The sequence below is a fragment of the Nyctereutes procyonoides genome, unplaced genomic scaffold (assembly GCF_905146905.1).
Source record: "Nyctereutes procyonoides isolate TBG_1078 unplaced genomic scaffold, NYPRO_anot_genome, whole genome shotgun sequence".
NCBI classification, from domain to species: domain Eukaryota; kingdom Metazoa; phylum Chordata; class Mammalia; order Carnivora; family Canidae; genus Nyctereutes; species Nyctereutes procyonoides.
Genome location: NW_026575052.1, coordinates 66039361 through 66064823, shown reverse-complemented (window position 1 = coordinate 66064823; position 25463 = coordinate 66039361). Strand labels below are relative to the sequence as shown.

At 34.9% G+C, this 25463-nt stretch overlaps 1 protein-coding gene across 4 annotated transcripts in view; it reads left to right on the top strand.

Annotated features, from left to right (window-relative positions):
* The window catches only part of TRDMT1 (tRNA aspartic acid methyltransferase 1), a 61529-nt gene that overhangs the window by 9974 nt on the left and 26092 nt on the right, over positions 1-25463 (top strand). For 3 of the 4 annotated variants that reach the window (XR_008665363.1, XR_008665362.1, XM_055332859.1), the window contains exon 2: positions 17108-17217. Coding sequence is in view for 1 of the 4 variants with exons in the window: in XM_055332859.1 (XP_055188834.1) it covers positions 17108-17217 (110 nt within the window). In the remaining 3 variants the exon portion in view is untranslated. Of the gene's footprint in view, positions 1-14105; positions 14173-17107; positions 17218-25463 lie in introns of all 4 variants that reach the window. The other variant, XM_055332860.1, reaches the window with a different exon arrangement.

Here is a 25463-nt window from a genome sequence, read left to right as displayed (position 1 = left end):
CCCCTTACCAATGTTCCCTGCTCAAGTGCATATGGGAATTGGGAAGTGTTGCTTTAGACCAAGTAGTGCATTACTGCAGGGCTTCTGTCGCCTTCGATACATCCCTCTTGCCCCTGTGAGGAGTGTGGTCCATACATGACAGCATTTCACTGGCTTTTCTTGTGAAGCTGTGACCAGTTTAGTTATGTACTGCCTTTTGTTTGCTTACCCTCCTCCCTTCCTCACTGTGCCTTACTTTTGCTACTTTGTGGTTTTGCCTCCCAGAAAGAGCATCTGCAGCTAAGCTTTGCCTTGGGTTCTTTCTTAGGAGACCTGGACAAAGGATTATCGCAATGGCCTTTTTACTGGTCTCCTTGCTTCTTCTGCTCTATCACGTCTAATTTATTTTGACTCCTCTAGTGTCAGCGTGATCCTTTAGAAATGTGTTAGATAAGTCATTCCTCTGATTACAACTTCTGAGAGGTTTCTCATATAACTCAGTGAAAGCTGAAGTCCTCAAGCCCCAGTCCTTCTTGGTCTAGAGCCAGCCCTTCCCCTCGCTGAGCATATTTCTTGTGCTCTCCTCTTGCTTTCTTCGTTCCAGGCTTGCTGGCTGTCTTAGGAAGTTTGTGCTGCTTTAACAGAGTACTGTAGACTGGGCGGCTTATAAACAACAGACATTTATTTCTCACAGTTCTGGAGGCTGGGAAGGTCAAGATCAGGATGGCAGGGTGGTTGAATTCTGGGGAGGTGCCCTGTTCCAGGTTTCAGAGTGCCGACTTTGCCTTTGTTTTCACGTGGCTGAGAGTAGAGAGGGGAGGTAAGCTCTCTCATGACTCTCAGAAGGGCACTCATCCTATTCATCAGGACTCCACCTTCATGACTTCATTTAATTCTAATGCCAGTTACCTCCCAAAGGCTCCATCTCATGACACCAGTGCATTGGGAAGTTGAGTTCGAACATAAGAATTTTGGGGGGACACAAACATTCAGTCTATAGTGCCAGTTTCCTTGCTGTTCCTCTCACAAAATAAGCATGCTCCCATCTCTGGGCCTTTGCAGCGTCTTTCCTTTCTGTTCTAAAGAGTTCTTCCAGATACCTGCCTGCTCCTTCATTTCTTTCAGGTTTTTGCTATTGAGATATTCTCTAACCAACCTCTATAACAGTAGAACCAATTCCTTCTCCTATACTATCTGGCTTACTCTGTTTTTTGTTTTTTTTTCCCCCCATAGTACTTTTCATTGTTATACATAATATGTGCTTATTTATTTATCATTTGTCTGTCCTGCCCCACTAGGATGTAAGTTCCGCAATAAGATTTTGTTTAGAACACTGCTTATACAGATTTGTTAGATGAATGCATAAGTGAATAAATGAACTAGGATCATGTTTGCTATGAAATATGTATGGCTTGAAGTGGATGGATACCATTGTACTGTGATAAATTTAAGTCTGAATCACAAAGGTCGTTTTTCTTTGAAGGGATAAGCTAAGTCAGCATTTCCCAAAGTGTGGTCCATGGGTAGTATTTTGAAGGATATTAATAGGTATTATTATTATAATAATAGGTATTATGGAAGAGATAAACATGCATGTATGTCCGTGTGTCAAGGCTTTGTGTGTGTGTGTGTGTGTGTGTGTGTGTGTTGGAGAGTGACCAAATAAGTAGAATCATGAAATGTTTTTGTATGCATGATTATATGTGCATTTTAATAGATAATAGAGATTTTTTTCTTGTACTGCATGATAAAACATGAAATTTTCTCAAAATAATCAAGTGTTTTGGGAATAAGTTGGTTTTAACTCAGTGTAGAATTTTAATCATATGTTAAAATGAGCTGTGGTGAAAATAATGAAGTTTAAGTGTTTTATTTTTTTAACTCTTTTATTCCTTTCAAGAAATATTACCTCTTTGCATAGAAAATTGAAAGAGGTTGATATATGATAGCAAATCTGTAAGTAATTGCAGAGGGATTATCATCATAAAATAAGGAGATTAAGGTTACATGTAGAATTTGATATTTGTTGGTTTCTAGAGCCTTTTTAGGATTTCTGTTGGCCTTTTGCTTTGCCCATGGAAGATTATCAGAAATATTTTCTAAAAAATGCTTTTCAGAAATGGTGCCAATTAGCTCTCACCCTGCCTAAAGCAAAAATATTGCATCTCATTTTTGGAAAATAGGTAGAATGTAGTTGAGATTTAAAAAAAAAAAATACAACAAATAGCATTACTTTACCTGGACCAATAGTTGCTTTTACTGTTATCCACTAATTTTTTTTTTCATCCTAGGTCTTTATTTTATTTTTAAAGATTTTATTCATTTATTTGAGAGAGAACATGGGTAGGGTGAGAGCCAGAAGGAGAAGCAGACTCCCCTTTCAGCAGGGAGCCAGATGTGGGGCTCAGTCCTGGGACTTCAGGATCATAACCTGAGCTGAAGGCAGATGCTTAACAGACTGAGCCACCCAGACACCCCTCATTCTAGGACTTCAAATCACTGCAAACTGAGCAAAACCTCTTGGACTAAGTAAAACAACTCCATCAGAGTTAGTCATAGAAGCTCTTTAGCATCCATTAGTGAGTTTTTATTCACACACAATAGTGAATTTAATAATCCCTTTGTACTTAAGAGGTGAAACTTAATTTAAGAAATAAATGTCTGAGACTTTGAGCACATACATGACCCTCATAGGCTTTGGTATGTTCCTTAATTATAGAAGAATTTTGATCCAGGAAGAACCCATAATATGAAGGATTTATAGTTACACAATCTAGTTAGACTTTGAACTTTCATAGATCAAATTAGAGATACTAAGTAAGTAGTTTTGCCTTGCTTACATTTTTCCTTAAAACCCTGAAATTTAGATGATAATAAAGTACCGAAGTAATTTCTCTGCTTCTTCAGAGGGCATTTTATTTCTGTGGCTTTACTCTTGTGGTTTTTGTTGCTGAGTCAGGTATTTCTTTAACTATTTAAACTTATTGTTAGTCTTTGTTGATTTGACGTAATGCTAATCATTTATCTCTACCTTGCTCTCCATGCAGTGAGATTTCTCTCGGTTAATTTTGCAATCTCATAATGTTGGTGACTGTGGCATGGGGGAAAAGATGTAACTCTATCATTTTTCTAGATGTCTTCAGGGTTGACGTTTTTAATATTTGGCAAAGGAAACAATTAAATCCAGAGTGTGTTGCGGTGAGGAGATGATCTTTCACATTTCTCCTGTGATTGTAAAAATTAAAGGGCTTGTGATTCCATTATTTAAAAGAAAATCAAAAAACAAAGCCCAAACATAAGTACATATACCTTTAAAGACATATTTGTCATATATTCTTCAATACCATATATTCATTTTTCCCAAACAAGTTATACTTCAAAAAGAGAATATGGCCTTATATTTTAGTCTTCATGAAGGTTCTTCATATTCCTCAATTTACTATATTTTGAATAGCAAAGTAATAAAATGTTGCTTGGATGAGTCACATTAGTCTGAAAAAAGGTATACCAGTGTTGGGTGCTTATTAAAGTGCCTGAATAGAATTGTTAAAAAATCATACAGATGAATTTAAAGATTTAGAAATAATTTTTAGAGGGATGACCTTGCAGTTACAGGGGTTAGATATCATTGTAAACAAACCTGGAAATTATAGAGTAATATATTGTATATATATAGAATATGTGCATGTGTAATGTGTATGAGTTTAGACATAGGAAAAGGCCAGCAAGGATGCACATTGTCCTGTTATCAGTGTTAACTCTTGGGGAATGGAGTAGGAATAGTGATCTCCTTGCTATCCTTAAACACTCCAAGAACATTCCTGCTTCAGAGCCATTGCATTTGCTGTTTCCTCTGCCTGGAATGCTATCCTCCAGATAGACACATGACTAGTTCCTTGTCTTTATTCAAATGTTACCTTCCTAGGGCTTCCCTGGCTACTGTAAAAAATTACTCTTTGCTCTGCCTCCCTATCCTCTTTCCTGATTTATTCTTCCCCTTAGTAATTATTACTGCCTACTATACTAAGGATTTTACTTGTTTATGTTTTTTTTAAAGATTTATTTATTTTGGAGAGATTGAAAGTGAGCAGGGTAGGGAAGACGGGCAGAGGGAGAAGGAAAGAATCTTCAAGCAGACTCCCCACAGAGCCCAACGAGTAGCTTGATCTCCTGACACTGAGATCATGACCTGAGCCAAAACCTAGAGTTGGATGCTTAACCAACTGAGCCATCCAGGTGCCCCTCAGGTTAGTTTTTAAAAGGATATACCAGTTTATATCCAATAATGTTTGTGTTATAAAATATTTAAAACTATATAGTTTACTATGTAAAATTGTTATTTTAATATTTTATTCCTAGTGAAGCTGAATATTTGAAAATATTTTTAGACTTATTTTTATTTTTTTATTTTTTTGTTCTTTTTATTTTTAACTATATAATACATTTGTTTAAAAATTAGGAGATGCTTCATCATCTCACCTGATTAATAATGTTGCTCTGTTTAATCTGTTCCCCATCCAACCAGTCCAACAACGTGATTGCACACATTAGTCAAGTCATTTATAGTGGATTTGCCAAGATTTATCTTTCACTGTATTAAGAAAGGGGAGTATTTGGACTTGGGAACCATAACTTTGTTAGAATCCCAGAAGTCCCAAGGGTAGAAAAGATTAGAAAATGCTGAAAACATACCCATTTATTCATTCAGCATTTAATTTTTTAGTGGTTTCTGTGTCAGTTCCTTTGCTGCACAGTGGGGATACAGCAGTAACAAGACAGCTATATTCTTTTCCTCCAGAGATGATGGTTTACTGGGAAATACTGATGCTATACAAATGAAGAAGAAAATTTCAAAATAAAAATTATATGTGATGTTCATGCAGGGATAAACACTGTCGAGAATTTGTATTATATCTTTTCAATCTTTATTTGACAGGTGTTCATTAACATTAAAAGAAACTATAGCTTTCTTTTTTCACTGAGAATATCTTGAGGTTTTCCTTGTTATTAAATGTATTTATAAACTTGGTTTTTAATGATTGTATGATATTCCATTTTATGGAAGTTCCCCTTGTTCAGTGCAATCAACTATTTTAGGACATTTAGGTTGCTTATAATTTTTCACTATTATAAATAGTATTTATCCTTCTTATAAATCTTTTCTTCACATCTCTATTATTACCTTACATATTGGTTTCCCAATGCTACTGTAACACATTACCACAAACTTAATGGCTTAAAGCAACACAAATTTATTGTCTTATAGTGATATAAGTGATGGATATCTTACAGTGATGGAGATCAGAAATCTTAAAATCAAGGTTTTGCCCGAGGTGTTTCCTTCTGGAAGCTCAAAGGGACAAGCGTTTCTTGGCTTATGACTTCTTTCTCCATCTTCAAAACCAGAAGTACACCACCTCCCAGGCTTTCTCTCTGACCTCTGCTTCCTTCATCACATCTCTGACTCTGACCCTCCTCCATTCTTTTTGTGGTCACACTGGGCCTTTCCTGCATAACCTAGGATAATCTCCTCTTTTTAAGATCTTTAGTCATATCTTCAAAGTCCCTGTTGACAGGTAAGGTAACATTGTCACAGGTTTTGCAAATTAGGATGGGTGAATTTTTGGGGGGGTGAAGAGGGGGGAACTCACTGTTCTGCCTATCACACCTCGAGATCCAAAGCAGTTTTGAAGGCTTTAGATACGTACTGCCAAACTGCTCTCTCAAACACTGAATCTTCCACTGTCACACCTGGTCCTTATTTAAAAAGTCTTTTGATAATAATAGTAGCAAACATTTATTAAGTAATTACTATATGGCTACCATAAATGTAAGAGCTTCATAGGTATTAGCAAATTTAATCCTCTGAAAACCTTATGATATAGGTACTTAATTATCTGTTCTCTCATTTTTATGGGTAAAGATACTGAACTCAGTGAAGTCAAGTACCTTGCCTAAGTCAAACAGCTGGATATGGTAGAGCTAAACTTTAAACACCAGCAGAGAAAGAGCTAGATAGCTAGATATCCATATCCTAAATCTTTCTAAAGATCTGTGAATACACGCGCGCGCACACACACACTCTTCTCTCTCTGAATAAAGAATCTCTGTAGGGTGTGCCTATGATAGTCTTGATTTAAAAAAAACAATGATAGCTAATATGTGTTGAATACCATGTGACTTAATGGAAAAAGGTTTGCAGAGAAATGTACAGTCAGGTGGAGACTCAAAAGAGAAAATGAGGAATGAAATAATTGAAGTGCTTTTTCCTCTGAGGTCTTAGGACAGATTTTACTTTCTGGTTCAGTGCAAAATTGTAAACTTAATTATTTTTTTTAAGATTTTATTTTTTTGAGAGAGAATGTGAGTGAGAGAGAAAATGCGAGTGAGCATAAGCAGGGAGAGGGGCAGAGGGAGAGAGAAGCAAACTCTCCGCTGAGCAGGGAGCCTGATCCCAGGACCCTGAGATCATGATCTGAGCCAAATGCTTAACTGACCGAGCCACCAGGCGCCTCTAAACTTAATTCTTTTAGAGGTGCCTGTACCAGAAATTCAGGATAGGGCTTAAAACTTTATGAAGTCAATAATGATGAAAAGAATAAGCTTTAAGGAAGGTTTATTATATATAAAGGAAGGAACTCAGAATGGCAAGACAGATTTGGAGAGGAATTTTTAGTTTGATTTTTGGAATCTTTATGATTGATAATATAATTATATTTTTACAAGTCTTATTTTATTCATAGTTGATTAGATACAGAGTACTAATGCTTATATCATTTCTTCTTTGAATTCCATGAGTATATCAGAAATGATCCATCTTTTAAAAAAAGGAATGATCATCTTTTAAATTGTAAGAAAATACCAACAAAAAATGTTTTGACATTTATACTGATGAGCCATTCATATATGTTCATTCAAAGCAAATTTATGTAAAACAAAATCTTTGTTGTAATAGCCTGGATCACAGGTGTTTATATTGTTTCTTTTTTAAACCGTTTAAATAAACATTTTTAATCATGGTAGTGCCTTTAAGAGATTAAGGGGAAGGTCTTAAATGTCATGGGAAAAATGGAGAAGACGATTTATATCCTTTGCATTCTAAGTATGTAAATACTTGGCTAAATAGGTAGCTTCCAACTCATTACATTTTTAGTCATATGCTATACTTGTTGATCTCTAAAAAACTATGGCAGTGTAGTTTGGTTCTTGTTTTTTATTCTTTTGACTGTTGTTGAATTGGTGAGATAAAATAACGCATTGAGTTATGTTTACTGGTCTGTGTGTGTATATGTGTGTGGTCTTACAATCTAATGGGAGTGTTTTGAGAATGTATCCAAACCTTTCTTATCTGTCCTTGATATTTTCCTTTTGTGATTTCTCAGGGTCACAACCAAAAGAAATATTGAATTCCTTTGTTCCAAGATAAAAATAGTTTCATGTTTGTTTGCTTTTCACTGATTTTAAAAGCATTCCGTTCTTATTGTTAAGAAAAAGACCAAAGAATCCAAAAAAGTTTAAAGGAAGAAAAATATTACCCCCAAATTCCCTCTACCACCAAGAGATAGTCCCTGTTGACATTTGTTGTTATTGTTTTCTTAATATGGATACATACACATACACTATACAAAACTAGAGTTATTACCAAACAGGATACATAGTGACGTTTTTTGTACTTAAAAAATCTTTATCACTCCACATCAGTGTAAATGGGTATCATTTTTAATATGGCAGTCTTAAACACTGATATTGTCCAAATATTTCCTTAGCATAAATTGTCACAAGTGGAAAAGCTAGGATTAATGGTAGAAGAGTTAAATCCATGTACACTACAGCCAACATGAAAAAGGGTACATTTTTGCAAACACTGGCTCATACTGGACAATGTTCATCTTAAAAACCTTTCCTGGTCTGACAAGTAAAACTGATTAATGTGGATTTGTCATTATTGGTGAGGTACAGCATCATTTTATGTTAATTGATTATCTAAAATTCTTTATTTTGAATTGCCTATAATTGAAATTTCTATTTTAACTGTTTTTACTTTTAGAACTTGAGTTTCTTTTTTTTTTTTAAATTGATAAGACTGTTCAACTGAAAATACTATATACTCCTTAAAAGACATTGGGGATACAGCTTACATATGGCTGTCTACATATTTGTTGTAGTATTTAGAATACATGTATAGGATAAGGTAATTAAGTAGCCCTATAATGAAGTCCTTGCCCCCCAAATTGAGACTTCTGCAAATATTGCCTCAATTTAGGACACTTAGAGAGTGTTTGATCAAGAGAAGTGTTTTGTGTAGGTTTATAGTTAATTAGTTTCTTATTCAAAAGGCTTTTGGTATTCATGTTGTTTTGCTTGCCAATTTGGAATTTGAAATGCATTTCTTCATAGTGACAAGTGATATTTAAGTGTGTATTCTCTTAAATGCTTAATAGAACTATTATTTCCCAGTTACAGAAAACAGTCCAAATTGGTTTACATAAAAGTTGTAAATACTCATGTAATGACTACAATTGAATCTAGGCTTGGTTTGGGGTACAGCTTAAAAGGGTTCAAATTGTGTTACCGGGAACCAGTTTTCTTTCTCTGTGTATCTGTCTCAGGTTTGTTCTTCTGGATTGGGTACATTTTAAAAAATATATTGTATTTATTTATTTGAGAGAGAACCAGCATGGGGTGATAGGAGGAGAAAGAGAGAAGCAGACTCCCTGCTGAGAGGGGAGCTGGACCCCAAGGACTCCATCCCAGGACCCAGGATCATGACTGAGCTGAAGGCAGACTCTTAACCCCCTGAGCCACCCAGGCACCCTGTGGGTGCATTTTTATATACATTCTCCCCTACTGCATCCAGAAGGCTGTAGTAGCCACTGAACTTATATCCTCCGCCATGGTTAAACTCAGGAGGAAAGATCAAGCATCTCTTCCTCATTGCCTAAGAAAAAGTCAGGTGTACTTTCTTATTGTGCCTCATTGGCTTATTTTGAGTTGTTTGCTCGCAGAAATCATTCTGGAGTCTTCTTGGGTCAAGAACTGACACACGCTTTCAGTGAAACTAGGGGTAGAGGGTTGAGGCCATTTGACCACTTGACAGAAAGTGAGTGAGGGAAGATCCCCAAAAGGAAATCTGAGACTATTGCTAGAGAAGGGTACTGGCTGCTGGTAAAGCACAACACAGATGTCTACTCATCATGTATTCTCGGTACCCAGCAGAATGCCCAATACATGATAGGTATTCTAATAAATATTTACAATTCTCTGACAGTAGCACTATTAGTGCTATTAATTAACTTATTTGTAAGATAAATAGAATTTTGTAGGCCATCTGGAAACTTCATTGTTTCCAAGCTAAACATTTGACCTAAATGTCAATCTACTTAAAATTGGTCTTTTAGGCATTAATAAACATAAATACAGGATTATTAAAGACTTTTTAACTGAGGAACAGAATATTGAAGAGAGTAATGAACAATAATCAGGAGTTAGTTTCACAGATCAAATTCACCCATTTTCTTGTGAGTCCAAGTCAGAAGATGTTTATTGGAGGCCAAATAGCTAATAGTTATGGCAATGTCTGACTGCTGGGAGTACTCTATGTACAAGCCATGGCCTGGGCTCTATCAGCTCATGTACTCTAGTGAGAGAGGCAGTGTCCTGGGATAAATGTGGTGATAGAGTGAACTACCCGCATGATGACAGCGTGAGGGACCAGCCTCCATTTCAGTCCAGCGGGCTCAGTGAAAGCCACCTAGAGGAGTCACGCCTAAACTGAGTAAGTTCTGGGGCAGCCATGGTGGCTCAGTGGTTTGGTGCCACCTTCAGCCCAGGGTGTGATCCTGGGGACCTGGGATCGAGTCCCGCGTCCGGCTCCCTGCATGGAGCCTCCTTCTCCCTCTGCCTGTGTCTCTGCCTTACTCTCCCTCTCTCTGTGTCTGTCACGAATAAATAAATAAAATCTTAAAAAAAAAAAACTGAGTAAGTTCTCAGGGACTAACAAGAATGATCTAGGATGAAAGAGATGGTGTCAGAGGTTAAACAGGGTAGGATAGGCTTTTTTTTTAATAAGTTATTTTTATTGTGCATAGAATTTTAATTTTGAAGAGTGATTTTTTTAAAAGATATTTTATTTATTCATGAGAGACACACAGAGAGCGAGAGAGGCAGAGACATAGGCAGAGGGAAAAGCAGGCTCCACACAGGGAGCCTGACAGAGGACTTGATCCCGGGTCTCCAGGATCACACCCTGGGCTGAAGGTGGTGCTAAACTGCTGAGCCACCCGGGCTGCTCCTAGGATAGGCTTTTTAATTATGTGCAGAGGCACTAGGATTGAGAAATTATGGCCCCATTTGGGCATAATAAGTAGTTGGATATTAACCTGGGGAAAAAAGCATATGCATATGAGTGTTGGTATAGTGGGTGTGAATTGGAAAGGAGTGGATTGGTTGAGGGACAATGTCAAGAGAGGAGGCTAGACAGGTATGCAGGGTCCAGATCATGGTAAGAAGTTGGATTTTATTGGGAAGACATGATGAACTACCAGATGACTTGGAAGCTGTAGAATGATTTCATTAGAATCTAGGAAGAATCCTGGGAAACCCCATAAGTACAAATTTACTGATGTGAGTTCAGAAAAATAGCATTTGATGCTATAATGCTTTTTTAAAAAATTGGGTTACATATATCGATATGTGTAGTTTATAAATAAACATGTCCATTGAAAACTGGCCATCTCTTGATAAAGTTTTTAAAATACATTTCTGTAAGGAACAAAAATGAAGGTTTTTCCTTTAAAATAGAATCTAAAAATAAGCAATATAATACCATTTTTCAAGTCTTAAAACTTATCAAAAATTGATGGAAGGAGACATTTCTTTATCATAGGACAGTAAATCTTTAAAACACCACACATCTTTTATAAAAAGGGCTTATGAACACTTGGTAATCATTAGAAGATCTGTTGCATGAAAGCCTGAGAAGTTAAGGTTTTGTCCTTCCTTTAGTAATCATTATAGTTTGACCTTTGTTTTATGTCAAGAGCCACAGAGGCTATTGGGTAACACCCCAGCCATTATTCCAAAGGAACCGGAGCTTCCTTAGTGGTAGTTTAATGTCACCTTCTAATCAGTATTACAATAAATCATCTGAGGAAGTCTTGCCATGCAAAAATATGTAGGAAGAGATTACTGGGGTTAGGAAATATGTGAGGCTGATTATCATTGTTTCCAGAGTTTCAGTGGTTTTGCTTTTGAGATTTTGAGTGTACCATAGTGATGTTATTAGTACTGGTATTCCTATTAATGTTGTTCATATTAGATTTTTGAGTTGTTTATTAAATATATGATTTTGCTTAGTTTTCTAAATTTTTTATATTCTCTTAAATCAAGTCTCTAGAGTTTTGTCCTCAGGGGAACATAGATGTGACTTTTAAAAAATAATGAAGAAATAATATTATATGGTGACAAATGGTAACTATACTTGTTGTGGTGAGCATCGAGTAATGTACAGTTGTCGAATCACTATGTTATGCATCTGAAGCTAATATTGTATGTCAACTATACTTCAATAATAAAAATTTACAAATAATGAATAAAGTATTTGCTTGGTAGAAATGCACCTCATAAGGAAAATTTGGGGGGAAATCACTTTTTATATTAAAGGAGGAATTCTTTTACCTCAGAGAAAAACAATATTGCTTTAATTTTAAAACTCACCTCAGTTCCATAAATATAAACTTTATATATCCATCCCTGTGGGTCTAGCAAAATGCTTGGCACACATTACTCACTAGATATTTTTTGAATTACATTGATCTGGTCTAAACAGAAATTGAACCTAAAATTCTCTTCTCAACCACACACAGAGACACACACAGACACACACACGCACCATGTAAACAACCGAGGAACTATTAGGATTAGGTTCATGTGTCTGTTAGCATTAGGTTCAACTGTCAATAATAGAGACATCCTAAATAATGGTGACTAAAAGGAGATAGAAGTTTGTTTCTTTCTCACATAAAGTAAGTCTAGGGGTTCCTGAGGGCTCAGTGGGTGAAGCGTCTGACTCTTGATTTTGGCTCAGGTCATGACCTGAGATGAGTTGTGAGATCAAGCCCTGTGTAGGGCTTCGTGCTCTGCAAGGAGTCTGCTTGAGATCCTCTCCCTCTCCATCTCTCTCTCTCTCTCTCTTTTCTTAAATAAATAAATAAATAAGTAGATCTTAAAAAAAAAAAAGCAAGCTTAGATGTGATAGTCCAGGGGTGATACAGTGACTCTGTGAAGTCTTAAAAGACCTCAATGCCTTCCACTTCCTTGCTTCACTAGCACTGTAAAGTGGCCCTTCTCTTCATGGACCAACTAACACAGTGACTCAAGTGCCAGCCATTACCTTTATTTTTCAATAGTGGAAACCAATAATGGAAACAAACCAATGTTCTAGAAAGGCCAGAAAGTACAAACCATCGTGTTCTTCTCTCTTATACCTTTGTTCTTTTTTAAGGTCCTCCTCAAAATGCATTGCCTCCTCTTCAAATTGCATTGTTTTTTTTTTTTTTCAAATTGCATTGTTATCTGGCATGGCATCTTTATTTTCCTTTCCACATAAATTCAGTGTGCTCCTTTTTAAATATTAATTTGGCATGTTTCTCTCCTGTTCCACTTCCCAGCTCTGGTCTGCACACAAATCTCAAGCAGTTCCTGTCCACTCTGGTTCACAGGCTCTTGGTTCACAGGCTCTTGTCTTTAGTTAGATCTTAACAGTGATGATCTAGTATATATCTTGACCCAAAGTAAGTTTTTTGTTGTTGTTTACTGTTAGCTAAACCTCTATAGAAATTTTCTAAGGAAATTGGGTGAATTTTGTAAAACATTTGAAAGTTATTTTAAATTTTATTTAATTAAGATAATTTATTTGCAAGTTTCCAAAAACAGGAATCTTTAAAAAGAAATAAGAAATATACTTGGCCAATAGTGGTAAAACATTTAGCAATCCTTTTAAATTCAGAATCCCTTCAGATCTGTTTCTGCTTGGTACTTTTATTCTTAAGCTATTATTTTGAATGAAAGGAAATAGGCATGGGATATGTTGCACTGATCTTCCATTTCACAACTAGATGTCAGTGTTAACATACCTGATTAAGTGTCTCAGGTGTGATTTAATGAGCTGAATCAAGTAATTACTCACCTGTATGAGACACAAGTCAGGAAATAAATGACAAAGAAGGAAAGGAAGAAAAAAATAAGCTATTTTCCTTATTTCAAAGTGGGCTGGTGAATTTTATATTTACATTTTTTAAAAATTGAATTTCTCCTACCTTAAAAACTGCAATTAAGCTTTCTGATTTATATGGTTAGGAAAGGCAGGTAAAAGTGTAAACTTGTAACTTCATTATTACTGAACAGAGGTTCTTCCCTACAACTTTTCCAGAAAGAGTGGTCAGAAAAAGAGGGAAAATTATTGCTATTCAAAAATGGAGGGTGTGTGTTTGATTCTTGCCAACTTCCATAAGAAACATACATGAGAGCAGGAATTATGCATGTATTGTCAGTGACATGTTACATCTCCCTAGAAGCTATCTCTCTCTTGGTATAACTAAATCTGCCTTTTTAAATTCAGTCCTCATGTAAACAGGATCATGATACTCCCTGTCCTTTCCTTGTAGATCCAATCTGACAATCTTTTAACATCATTTATATGCATTTCTCTAACTAGAGTGTTTCACCTTTTATACTCATGTTTCCTGTTGATAAATATGCAATCAGAGTAATAACTGAAATATCATGAGTAACATCCAGGTAAAGCAATAGATCACAGTGCCAAAAACACGTCCCTACCCTCCACGCTACTAAAAGGTCCTGATAGGTTCCCTTTTCTCCATTCTCTGTCCCCCTCCTGCATGATTTAAGTAATAGAGCTCAGTTATGCAAAATTCTATTGAGTTATTTTGACTGATGTTTTTAGTTAAACATTTTTGAAATATGTGTATGTGGCTTGACAAAGATTTTTGGAGGCTAGATTGGAAATATACAGTAAAAATATCAAGACAACTTGTCTTTGGATCTCAGTTTCAGATTTTGACAGAATTGACAGTTTTGCTTATTTATTTATTTTATTTAAATTTTAGGCAATTAACATACAGTGCAATATTGGTTTCTGGAGTAGAATTGAGTGATTCATCACCTACATACAAGGTTTGCTTTAAAGTTTGTTTTTTTTTTTTTTTAATTTTTATTTATTTATTTATTTATGATAGTCACACAGAATGAGAGAGGCAGAGACATAGGCAGAGGGAGAAGCAGGCTCCATGCACCGGGAGCCTGATGTGGGATTCGATCCTGGGTCTCCAGGATCGCGCCCTGGGCCAAAGGCAGGCGCTAAACCGCTGCGCCACCCAGGGATCCCACAAGGTTTGCTTTAATCGTTATTTATAAATCTTAACTTTTTCCTTAGAAACACATCTATATACCAGAACAATTCTGTTTTGAAGAGGCAGGTTGAATTATTGTCAGAAATATCTTAGTACAATCATTTCTCATCACACACACACACACACACAAAACACACAACCCTTTTTTTAGGTCATACGGTGGATCTTTTTTTTTTTTAATTTATTCATGATAGACAGAGAGAGAGAGAGAGGGAGAGGCAGAGACACAGGCAGAGGGAGAAGCAGACTCCACTCAGGGAGCCCGACACAGGACTCGATCCCAGGTCTCCAGGATCACGCCCTGGGCCAAAGGCAGGCGCCAAACCGCTGCGCCACCCAGGGATCCCCCATACAGTGGATCTTAATTTTATAACTAATGCATAAAAACAGTGTATTTATTTATTGACTTTTAAAATCTATTGTTTTCTGAGAAAGAATTTTTGGTTCATCAGTTCTTGGATTGTCACATAAAACATTTATTTGGCAGTTGCTTTTTGTAAGTTTTTATGTTTTTCAGGCCCATAATACAAGAACATAAAATTCTTGTAAATTAATGATTGTGGTACAGATTTGGCACGTCACTATGTATTGTCAGCCTGAGAAAAGAGAAAAGTGTTATTAACCAACTCCAGGCAATTCCATATTGCTGCATACATAGTGGAAATGCAAGCAGGCTTCATCATACTAATAACAAGATATCCTGTTTAACAAAACAGTAAAATGACTCAATGTTTATCTAATTCTGAGTTCTCTTACAAAGTTTAGTAGTTACTTAATTCATGAATTATAACAGGTTTACAGTTTTGCAAAATAATCTTTGGATACTAATTTTTTTTGTTTAAGAGCCTTCTTGATTTATGTTTCAAGATTTTTTCTGATGCCTTTGACAAAGGTATTATTTATAAGTTTATACTAAGGCAAGTAACTAGTTATTGATCCTAAACTTAGTTGGAGGCAGCTACCTATTATACTACTAACTGGACCTCAGAGTTCCCAGTGACCTAAGATAGCAAGGCAGCGGGTACCTAGAAGATAATTGGTCCAAGTCAAATTTCTTGAGCCTAGTAGACATTCAGCAAATATTTACTTAGAGATTTTTATGCCCTTGCTTTTTCTCAGACATCATCTCTTTTAGGCCTCAGTCAGTAAATAGTCGTCATTATTTTCTGATTGTGTGTGAGCCTTCTCTTTACCCCTTCTTCTGTGATCTGAGTTTTTATTTCTAGTGCCTGCTACATGAGCCCTAGCTCTTCACATCTAAATTCTTTCGTCATTTTTTGATATTTGGTCTACCTATGCTATCTATTGATAGCAAGTGGTTATTAAATAGCTATTTGGAGGTACTATGTAATTTTGTAATTTTTTTTTTTCTGGTGGTTTTCCTAAGGAGTCTCAAATACTATTATTTTTAAAACTTAACTTTTTCTCCTGATTTGGGACAGGGTACATACATCATTGTTTTTGTATATGTTTGAGTAAGAAGTGCAAGGGGATGGTACTTGCAAAATATAATAGCAGCTATGCATGTTTAACATAGCTCAAATTTTGACTGCCATTGGAGACTACAGTAAAACTCTGAATCTGAAACAATTTTGAACATTATTAATTTTTTTTTTTAGACGGGGAAAGGGAGAGAGGAGGAGCAGAGAGAGAGATTAAGAGAGAATCTTTTTTTTTTAAGAATTTATTTATTTATTCATGAGACACACACAGAGAGAGAGGCAGAGACATAGGGAGAGGGAGAAGCAGGCTCTATGCAGAGAGCCTGATGCAGGACTCAATCCTGGCACTCTGGGATCATGCCCTGAGACAAAGGCAGATGCTCAACCACTGAGCCACCCAGGGGTCCCAGATTAAGACAGAATCTTAAGCAGACTCCATGCCCAGTGCAGAGCTCAACATGGGCTCGATCCCACAACCCTGAGATCATGACCTGAGCTGAAATCAAGTCAGAGGCTTTACTGACTGAGCCACCCAGGTACCCTGAAAGTTATTATTATTTTATTTAGCAGCAAGAGAGAAGGGTAGTGAAGGGATGTTCTTAAAAATATTTCCCTTACTCTCTTCACATTCTGTCCTGGTCTGTTAAGATTTTCGGTTTTTTGTTTATGTAGTTTTTATATTTGGATACCAATTAATTGTTCATTTTAGTTAAAAACTTACCTAAACCTTAAGCAGGTGAATTTTGCAGTTTGTGAATTATATCTCAATAAAACTATGCTTAAAACACTTCCAAAACTTGCATAAAAGCATTTTTAGTGATAATGGGAAACAGCTTTATGTTAATATTAGCAGGTGAGGAGCAAATGGAGGTTAATTTATAAAAAGTTCCAAGTAATGAGGTTTTTAAAAAAATACACTTCCTTTTTCTATTTTTGGTTTGTTTTGCCTTAGGAAAACTTCCTATTTAACTCATAAGTGTGTATCTTAATGGAGTGAGGAGGGCAAATGTAAGAGATAATGACTGAAACATTCAAATCTTATTTTTAGCATTAGAATGCTATTTTGAGAGATGAACCAGAAGTATGCAAATAGCCCACTTCATGCCTAACTCCCTGACCTGGTTGCCCATTGTAAATCAAAGATATAGCTAGGTAGATGAGGAAATGTATTACAAAATTCTGGATTTTGACTTCTCAGTAAAGTGACCATGTTGATATTAGGGACTTCATTTTAATATATTCCACTTATCATTACAGAAAGCTGTATACCTGCACAAGTGGTGGCTGCCATTGATGTAAACACTGTCGCTAATGAAGTATACAAGTATAATTTTCCTCACACACAGTTACTGGCCAAGACAATTGAAGTGAGTAATGTTGCTTATTGTTTTCATAAGTATATGACAAGGAAAATGTGATTGAAAAATGCTATAAGATCCTGGTTTCTGGTGCCTTCATTGGAGGATAAGTCATATATAAATGCAAAAGTTTAGGAGAAGGGAATTAACATTTTATATTCTATGAGAAGAGGGCATGCTCTCTTTTGCCGTTACTTATTTTTAATTTTCAGTTTGAGAGTGAGAATGAGAGAGGTCAGTATTTTGGTCTTTTTGATAAAGGATTGAAATGTAAGAATATGTTTGACTTCTAAATGCATGGTTCTGTCCTGATATTAAACAATTTACTTTTATAGTACATATAGTATACTATATATATATATATATATATATATATATGATTATATATATATATAGATTTTATATATATATATAGATTTTATATATATATATGATTATATATATATATATAGCAGGAATAAAAACAAGAGAAGCAATCTCTGGCTAGTCCTTATTGAATGCTTCTTATTTTAGCAAGCCTGTTAAAATTAAAGGTTAAAAGTACATTGATGAACTTACCAGAAGTATTTAACACTGGTGTACATTGTTATCTCTAAAATAATATGAAATTGTATTTTTCTCCCATTTTCTTGTGAAAATTTTTTACAACAAATTTCTCATGAAGCTATAATTTATATACAATAAATTGCACTCATTTGTATGTGGTTTGAGTTTTGACTAGTATATATAAGTGTGTAACCGCCACGATCAAAACTTAGAACATCCATCCCCTGTAGTGTTCCTTCGTGTCCCAAACCCAGACAACAACTGATCTGCTTTCTGCCATTACAGATTAAATTTTCCATTTCTAATATATCACAAATAAAATCATGAGTGTAGTTTTTCTGGCTGTAACTTTCTCTTTTAGCATAATGTTTTTTTAATTCACCCATGTTGTTGTGCATATAAGTAGTCTGTTCTTTGTTATTATTACTGAGTAATACTCTATACAGTGGAATATTACGTACTACAATGTATATATCTGTTCACATGATGTTAGACATTTAGGTTATTTCCAGTCTTTGCCTATATAAAAAAGTTACTGTGAACATTCATGTACAGGTTTTTGTGTGGACCTTTGTTTTCATTTCTTGTAGTTGAATACCTAGAATTGGAATTACTGGGTCATATAGTAGGTTTCTTTAATTTTATGAGAAAATGCTGTTTTCCATAGTATTTGTACCATTTCACACTCCCATAATCAATGTTTAAGTGTTTCAGTTTTTTCACATCCTTACCGGTGCTTGATATTATCAATTTTTAAAGTTTTAGCCATCTAGTGAGCATATAGTGCTATTGTGATTCTTTTATGTCTGATGATTCTAATTTGCATTTCCCTGATGGCTAATGTTGAGCATCTTGTGCTTATTGGCTATTTCGGTGTCTTCTTCTGTGATGAAATTTCTTGCCCAATTCTTATTTGGTGTGCTTATAATATCAATTCATTGTAAGAGTTAAGTTTTCTGGATTCAAGCTGTTTGTCAAAAATGTGTATAACAAAGATTTTCTCCAGTTCTGTAATTTGTCTTTTCATTTCCTTAACTATGATCATCAAAATTCAGGAGTTATTTATCTTTCTTTGTTTTTTGATCATGTTTCTGTGTGTTTTAAAAAAAAACCTTGTTTACCCCATTTTCCCCTCTTGTAGAAGTGTTAGTCTTGGCTTTTCCATTTAGGTTTATGACCCATTTAAAGTAATCATATGTGTGTAGTTTGAAGGAGCAGTCATTTCTTTTATTTCTAGGTGCATATAACATTGTCCTGGAATTATTTTCCTTCTTTTTTTTTTCTTTTACGATTTTCAGAAATCCTTTCCTCAATTTCCTTAACACCTTTAAAATAAAAAAGGTCATAAATGTATGTCTATTTCTGGACTCTCTCTCTTCAGTAGTATCTATATGTTTTCCTTACACCAGTAGCACACTCTTTTGATTATTGAGCTTTATAATAAGTATTGAATTCAGATAGTACAAGGTCTCAAATTATTGTTTTTCTTTTTCAAAATTGTTTTGGCTACATTATTATTTACATTTCTCTGTAAATTTCAGAATCACCCTGTCAATTTTTACAAAGAAAGATATGTAGGTTGGAATTGCACTGATTGGTTTTGAAAAAATTGATATCTTAATTGAATCTGCTAGTCCATGAGCATGGTATCTCTCTTCCTTTATTTAGATACTCTTTAATTTATATCCACAATATTTTGTAATATTTGTTTACAAGTCTTGCACATATTAATTTATCCCTAAATATTTGTGGGTTTTGATGCTATTGTAAGTGGTATTTTTAAAAATATAAAAATTGTTCATTGCTAGCATATAGGAATATGCTTATTTTTGTTTATTGACCTTAACCTTCTATCTGTTACTTTGTTATATTGACTTATTCTGTTAGCTTTGATTTTTTCAGGATTTTTTTCTACATATACAGCATATTGTCAGAGAATAAAGAGTTTACTTTTCTGTTCCAATCAGTGCAACTTTTTTTCTCTTGTCTTATTACATTGTCTAGACCTGTACAGTGTTGATTAAGTAGGATTACATTGGATATTCTTGCCTTCTAGAGCCTAAGGGCCGAAAATTCGGTCAGTCATTTACATTTGGGATGGTGTTAGTTATATCTTTTTTATAGATGTATTTTATCAAATTGAGGACATTTCCTTTCTTTACATTTTCTGATAATTTTTGTAATGAATGAGTTTTGAATGTTGTCAAATGCTATATCTTTTTCACATCTTTTGACATCATTATATCATTCCCCCATTTTATTCTTTTATTATGGTGACTATTTCAGTTTCTGATTTTGAATGCATTCCTAGGATAGATTTTTTTTTTAAGATTTTATTTATTTATTTATTCATGAGAGACACAGAGAGAGAGGCCAAGAAGTAGGCAGAGGCAGAAGCAGGCTCCATGCGGGGAGCCTGATGTGGGAGTTGATCCCAGGACTCCAGGATCACGACCTGGGTCGAAGGCAGGCGCTAAACCACTGAGCCACCCAGGGATCCCTGCTAGGATAGATTTATGATCTATTGTCTTTTTTAGTAATGCTAGTTTCGATTTGCTAATATTTTGTTAAGTATTTTTACATTTAGCTTCATGGATGATTTCTTATTTCTCCTTGGTGTTTTAGTTTGGTTTCAGTATTAGGGTTATATTAGCCTTATATTTTTTGGAAGAGTTTGAAAAATAAGTAGTAGTTCCTCTATAAATGTTTGATAGAATTTAGTTAATGAAGCCATCTGGGCCTGGAGTTTTCTTTATGAGAAGGTTTTAAACTATGAATTTAATTTATTTAATTGCTATAAGACTAGTAAGGCTTTCTATATATTTTTTATTTAGTTTTAGAAATTTGGGATCTCAAAAGAAATTATGCATTTTATCTAATTCGTCAAATGTATTAGTTTGATGTTTTTCATACTTCCTTATACGTGTTTTCTATATGTGAACTCTATAGTACCACATGTCACTTCTGATGTTAGTGATTTGTAAAATGCTAGTGAAGCTGGAAGTTTGCCGGTTCTATTGGTCTTTTCAAGTAAACAGCTTTGGATGCAGCTGATTTTATCTATTGTTCATTTGTTTACTATTTCACTAATTTCTGATCATCTTTATTATTTCTACTTACTTTGTATTTATGTTTTTTTAAATACTTCTTACAGTGGAACTTTAGATGACTGACTTGAAATTTTTTTCCTTTTTTCATATAAACATTGAATGCTATAAATTTTCCTAAGTTTTGGCTACATTCCACAAATTTCCATATGTTGTGTGTTGATTTTCATACAATTAAAAAAAATCTCCAATTTTCCTTCTGATTTCCCATGTGTTATTTATAAGTATGGGTTTAAATTTCCAAATATTCATAATATTTTCCAGATATCTGTTACTGATTTCTCATTTCTGTTTTATTTTGGTCATACTTTGTATGATTTCAGTTATTTTAAATTGTTGAGACTTGTGTTATGGCCCAGGATTCAATTTTTCTAGTGAATGTTCTGTATGCTATGGAAAAGAACATATTCTTTTTTGTGGGGTGGAATGCTCTGTAAATGTCAGTTAGGTCAAGTTGGTCGATAGTGTTGTTAAATTTTTCTGTATCTTTGCTGATTTTTTTCTATCAGTTGCTGAGGGAAGGGGGTTGTAATTTCCAACTACAGTTGTGAATATGTCTCTTTCTTCCTTCAGTATTACCAGTTTTTGCTTCATTTTTTCCTGAAGCTCTGTTATTAAGTGTATATACACTTTATGGTTTTTTTTTTTTAATTTTTATTTATTTACGATAGTCACAGAGAGAGAGAGAGAGGCAGAGACACAGGCAGAGGGAGAAGCAGGCTCCATGCCGGGAACCCGACGTGGGATTCGATCCCGGGTCTCCAGGATCGCGCCCTGGGCCAAAGGCAGGCGCCAAACCGCTGCGCCACCCAGGGATCCCGCTTTATGGTTTTTTTAATTGAATGATCTCTTTATCTTATGAAATTTCCTTTTTTCCCCAGATTTTATTTAAATTCTAGTTAGTTAACATACAGTGCAATATTGGTTTCAGGAGTAGAATTCAGTGGTTCATCATAATACCCAGTACTCATTATAACAAGTGCCTTCCTTAATACCCATCACCCATCTAGCCTATTTCCCACCCACCTCCCTCCATCAACCCTCAGTTGTTTTGTTTCTTAAATTCCACATGAGTGAAATCATATGGTAGACAGATGAACATATGGGAGTGGGTAAAAGAGAGAGAAAGGAAAAACCCATAAGACAATGATAGAGAATAAACTGAGGGTTGATGGAGGGAGGTGGGTGGGAAATAGGCTAGATGGGTGATGGGTAATAAGGAAGGCATATATATATGCACAATATCTTCTTTATCCATTCATCAGTTGATGGACATTTGGGCTCTTTCCATAGTTTGGCTATTATTGATAATGACCTTGATATGTCCCTTTTTAACTCCAGGAAATATTTCTTGTTCTGAAGTCTGCTTTTCCTGATGTTAATATAACTAGTCTGCTTTCTTATGATTAATGTTTACATGTTTATGTTTTTCCATCCTTTAAATTTTATCCTATTTGTATTTTTGTATTTAAATTGGATTTACTGTAGACAGCGTATGGTTGGGTCTTTCTTTTTTATTCAGTCTGACAACATCTACCTTTTAATTGGAGTGTTTGTACCATTTACATTTAATCTTGTTATTAATATTTTTGTATTTAATTCTACTACCTTGTTATTTGTTTTCTATTTTTCCAATCTGTTTTTTGTATGCTTATCCCTCTTTTTCTGCCTTTTGATATGTTAATATTTTATTATTCTCTACTAATGACTTTATTAGATGTATCTTATTAATTATATCTGTTTTGTTTTTTTAGTGACTACTCTAGGGTTTACAATATGCATTTTTAACTTAGAGAAGCCCACTTAAGTAACATTATAGCACTTTGTATATTAATTACAATAATATACATCCATTTTACTTTCCTGTATATTTTGCTATATTTGTCATGCATATTACTGCTGCTTGTGTTAAAACCCCAAATATGTTGTTAACTTTTTTTGGACTAAGTAGTCAAATATTTATTAAAGAGTTTTGAAAAGGACCTGTTATTTACATATCATCTGTTTTTTCGGTTTTGGTTTTGTTTTGTTTTAAGATTTTATTTATTTATTCATGAGAGAGAGAGAGAGAGAGAGAGAGAGAGGCAGAGACAGGCAGAGGGAAAAGCAGGCTCCATGCAGGAAGCCCGATGTGGAACTTGATCCCGGGACTTCAGGATCATGCCCTGGGCCTAAGGCAAGAGCTAAACCGCTTAGCCACCCAGGGATCCCCTACATATCATCTGTTTTTAACATTTCATTTTTTTTAATCAAAGTTTGCATGTGATATAATTTTCTTTTCTTCCTGAAAAACCTCTGTTAGCATTTCCTGTCATGTGCATGCAGCAAGTGACAAATTTTGTCAGTTCTTTTTGAGTGAAAAAGTAGTTTATTTTGTCTTTATTGTGAAGTATAATTTTCACTGATTCCTTGGTTGCACTTGTTTTTGAAAGGTTTTCATAAGTTCCTATTTTCTATTAATTAAAACTTTTTCTTGGCAGTTTGTTACCTAGTTTGCTAAATTTCTGCTGATTCCTCTTCATAGATTTTATCTTTCTCTGGCTACAATTAAGATTTTATGCTTATCATTTGTTTTCAGGAATTTTATTTTGATGTGTTTTTGTATGTTTTTCTTTATTTATTCTGCATGGGCCTTGTGCTTTTCTTGTGTATAGTTCTCATCAAATTTGGGAAGGTTTTGGCCATTATTCAAATATTTTCTCTATTTCCTGTTTTCACTTTACCTCAAATTATATATGTATTAGATCCCTTCATATTGCTCTGCAGATCACTGAGGGGATTCATTTTTACTCTTGTTTTCTTTGTGTGTTTCTTTTTGGATGCATGCTATATTGTTATATCTTCAGATTTTTGTTTTTCAGTGTGTAACTTTTTGTTTTAGATTTTTTCACTTTAAGAAATTTCAATTAATTCTTTTCTATGTCTTTAATTTGTCTCTTCATGTTTTTGTTTTCCTAAAGGAAAATATTATTATTGATATTAATAATGACTATTTAAAAATCTTTGCTAATTCTATCAAATCGCTGAGTCTGTTTCTGTTGATGGATTTCACCACTACCACCACCTCCTTGTCCCCATCCCCTTCCCAGTTAATGGGGTAATGAGTCACATTATCTTGTTTTTTAGCATTTTTGTAATTTTTTATTAGGAGCTTGGTTGGCATTGTGAGTTTTACATTTTTGAGTGCTGGAGTTTGTTGTAACTCTTTAAGGAACGTTGGATTTTGTTCTCAGAGAAAGTTAATTGCAAATCAGCTTGATTCTCTCAAGGTATATTTTTAAGCATTTTTTAAAGTGTGTCTTAAGTAGTCTTTACCATAAAGATAGTCTAATCCCACTATTAAGATATGGACTTTCTTAGGTCTCTGTTAAATACCCTATGGACACATTAAAAATGCTTAACATCACTAATCCTCAGGGAAATGCAAATGAAAACCAAAATGAAATATCAGCTCACAGCTGTTAGAATGGCTAGTGTCAAAAAGACAAATAATAAATGTTGGTGAGAATGTGGAGAAAAATGAGCCCTCATTGAATCACAGTGTTTTTACACCTGAAACGAATGTAGTTGTACACCAGCTTCACTTCAGTAATTATAATTATAAAATGCCCCATATACTCGACTTGGGTTTCCTACTCTGGGTGACCTAGTGCTTTGGACTACTGTTCTCCAGTGATTGTTCTTTCCCAGCAGTTGTTCTTTGCCCTCACCTAATGTATGCCCACTCAAAGGGAATGCTATGCAGATTCTGCATCTCTTTCTCTGTGTAGCTTCCTTCTTTCTGGTACTTTCTGTCTTAGTTTAGTGCTAATTATATTTTGGTACCAATTTTAATAGATGATTATAAATCATACTCTTTACATATGATGTAAGAAGGCTTGGAGGAGGGAAGAATGGAGGTAGGCACCTCCAGCTCACTTGAAAGGTCTATAAGTCTGTCTGTAAGAAAAAAGGCTGCCTGCCTTTGGCTTTCAGTTTCTCCTTTGGTATTCCTGTTAGCCTGATGTGGAAAGAGTGTTATCACGTCTAGGTCAAGTATACAGGAGCTATGCTGAGGATTATGTTTTAAAAGGGGATGGAAAATTTAGGCATAATGAGAGGTTCTAGGGATTTTAAGTTTTATAAAACAACATATATTGATCGTTTGAACATTTGCTACATGCAAGGTATCGAGCCCTTGGGGAGAACACAGATATGCTGAAAATAATTGTCTTTGCCTTCAAGAATTTACCAATCAGTGCACAAATTGGACTTGTTAACAGTTTTCTTTGGGATTTCTGATCGAATGCAGCATAAAAAAAATACTTCTATTCCAAAACTCTATCACTTTCTCTAATAGAAATAAGAAGGGAAAAGGGGATGGAAAACCATCATTAATGAAAACAGGATTTAGACATAAGTCAAAATGAGAAAGAAAACTATGAATAGTGTCCAGTCTGGGACAGGACTGAATGAGGATGGTAAAATCATAGGCTGACCTCTACATATCTTGTGCAGAATCAAGAAGGAAAGAATGGCAAGGGAGAAGACCAAATGGACTCGGCAGTTGTTTGTTCTAAGTCAGGAAAAGAGAGATTTGAAAGGTCCACATCACCGAGCTAA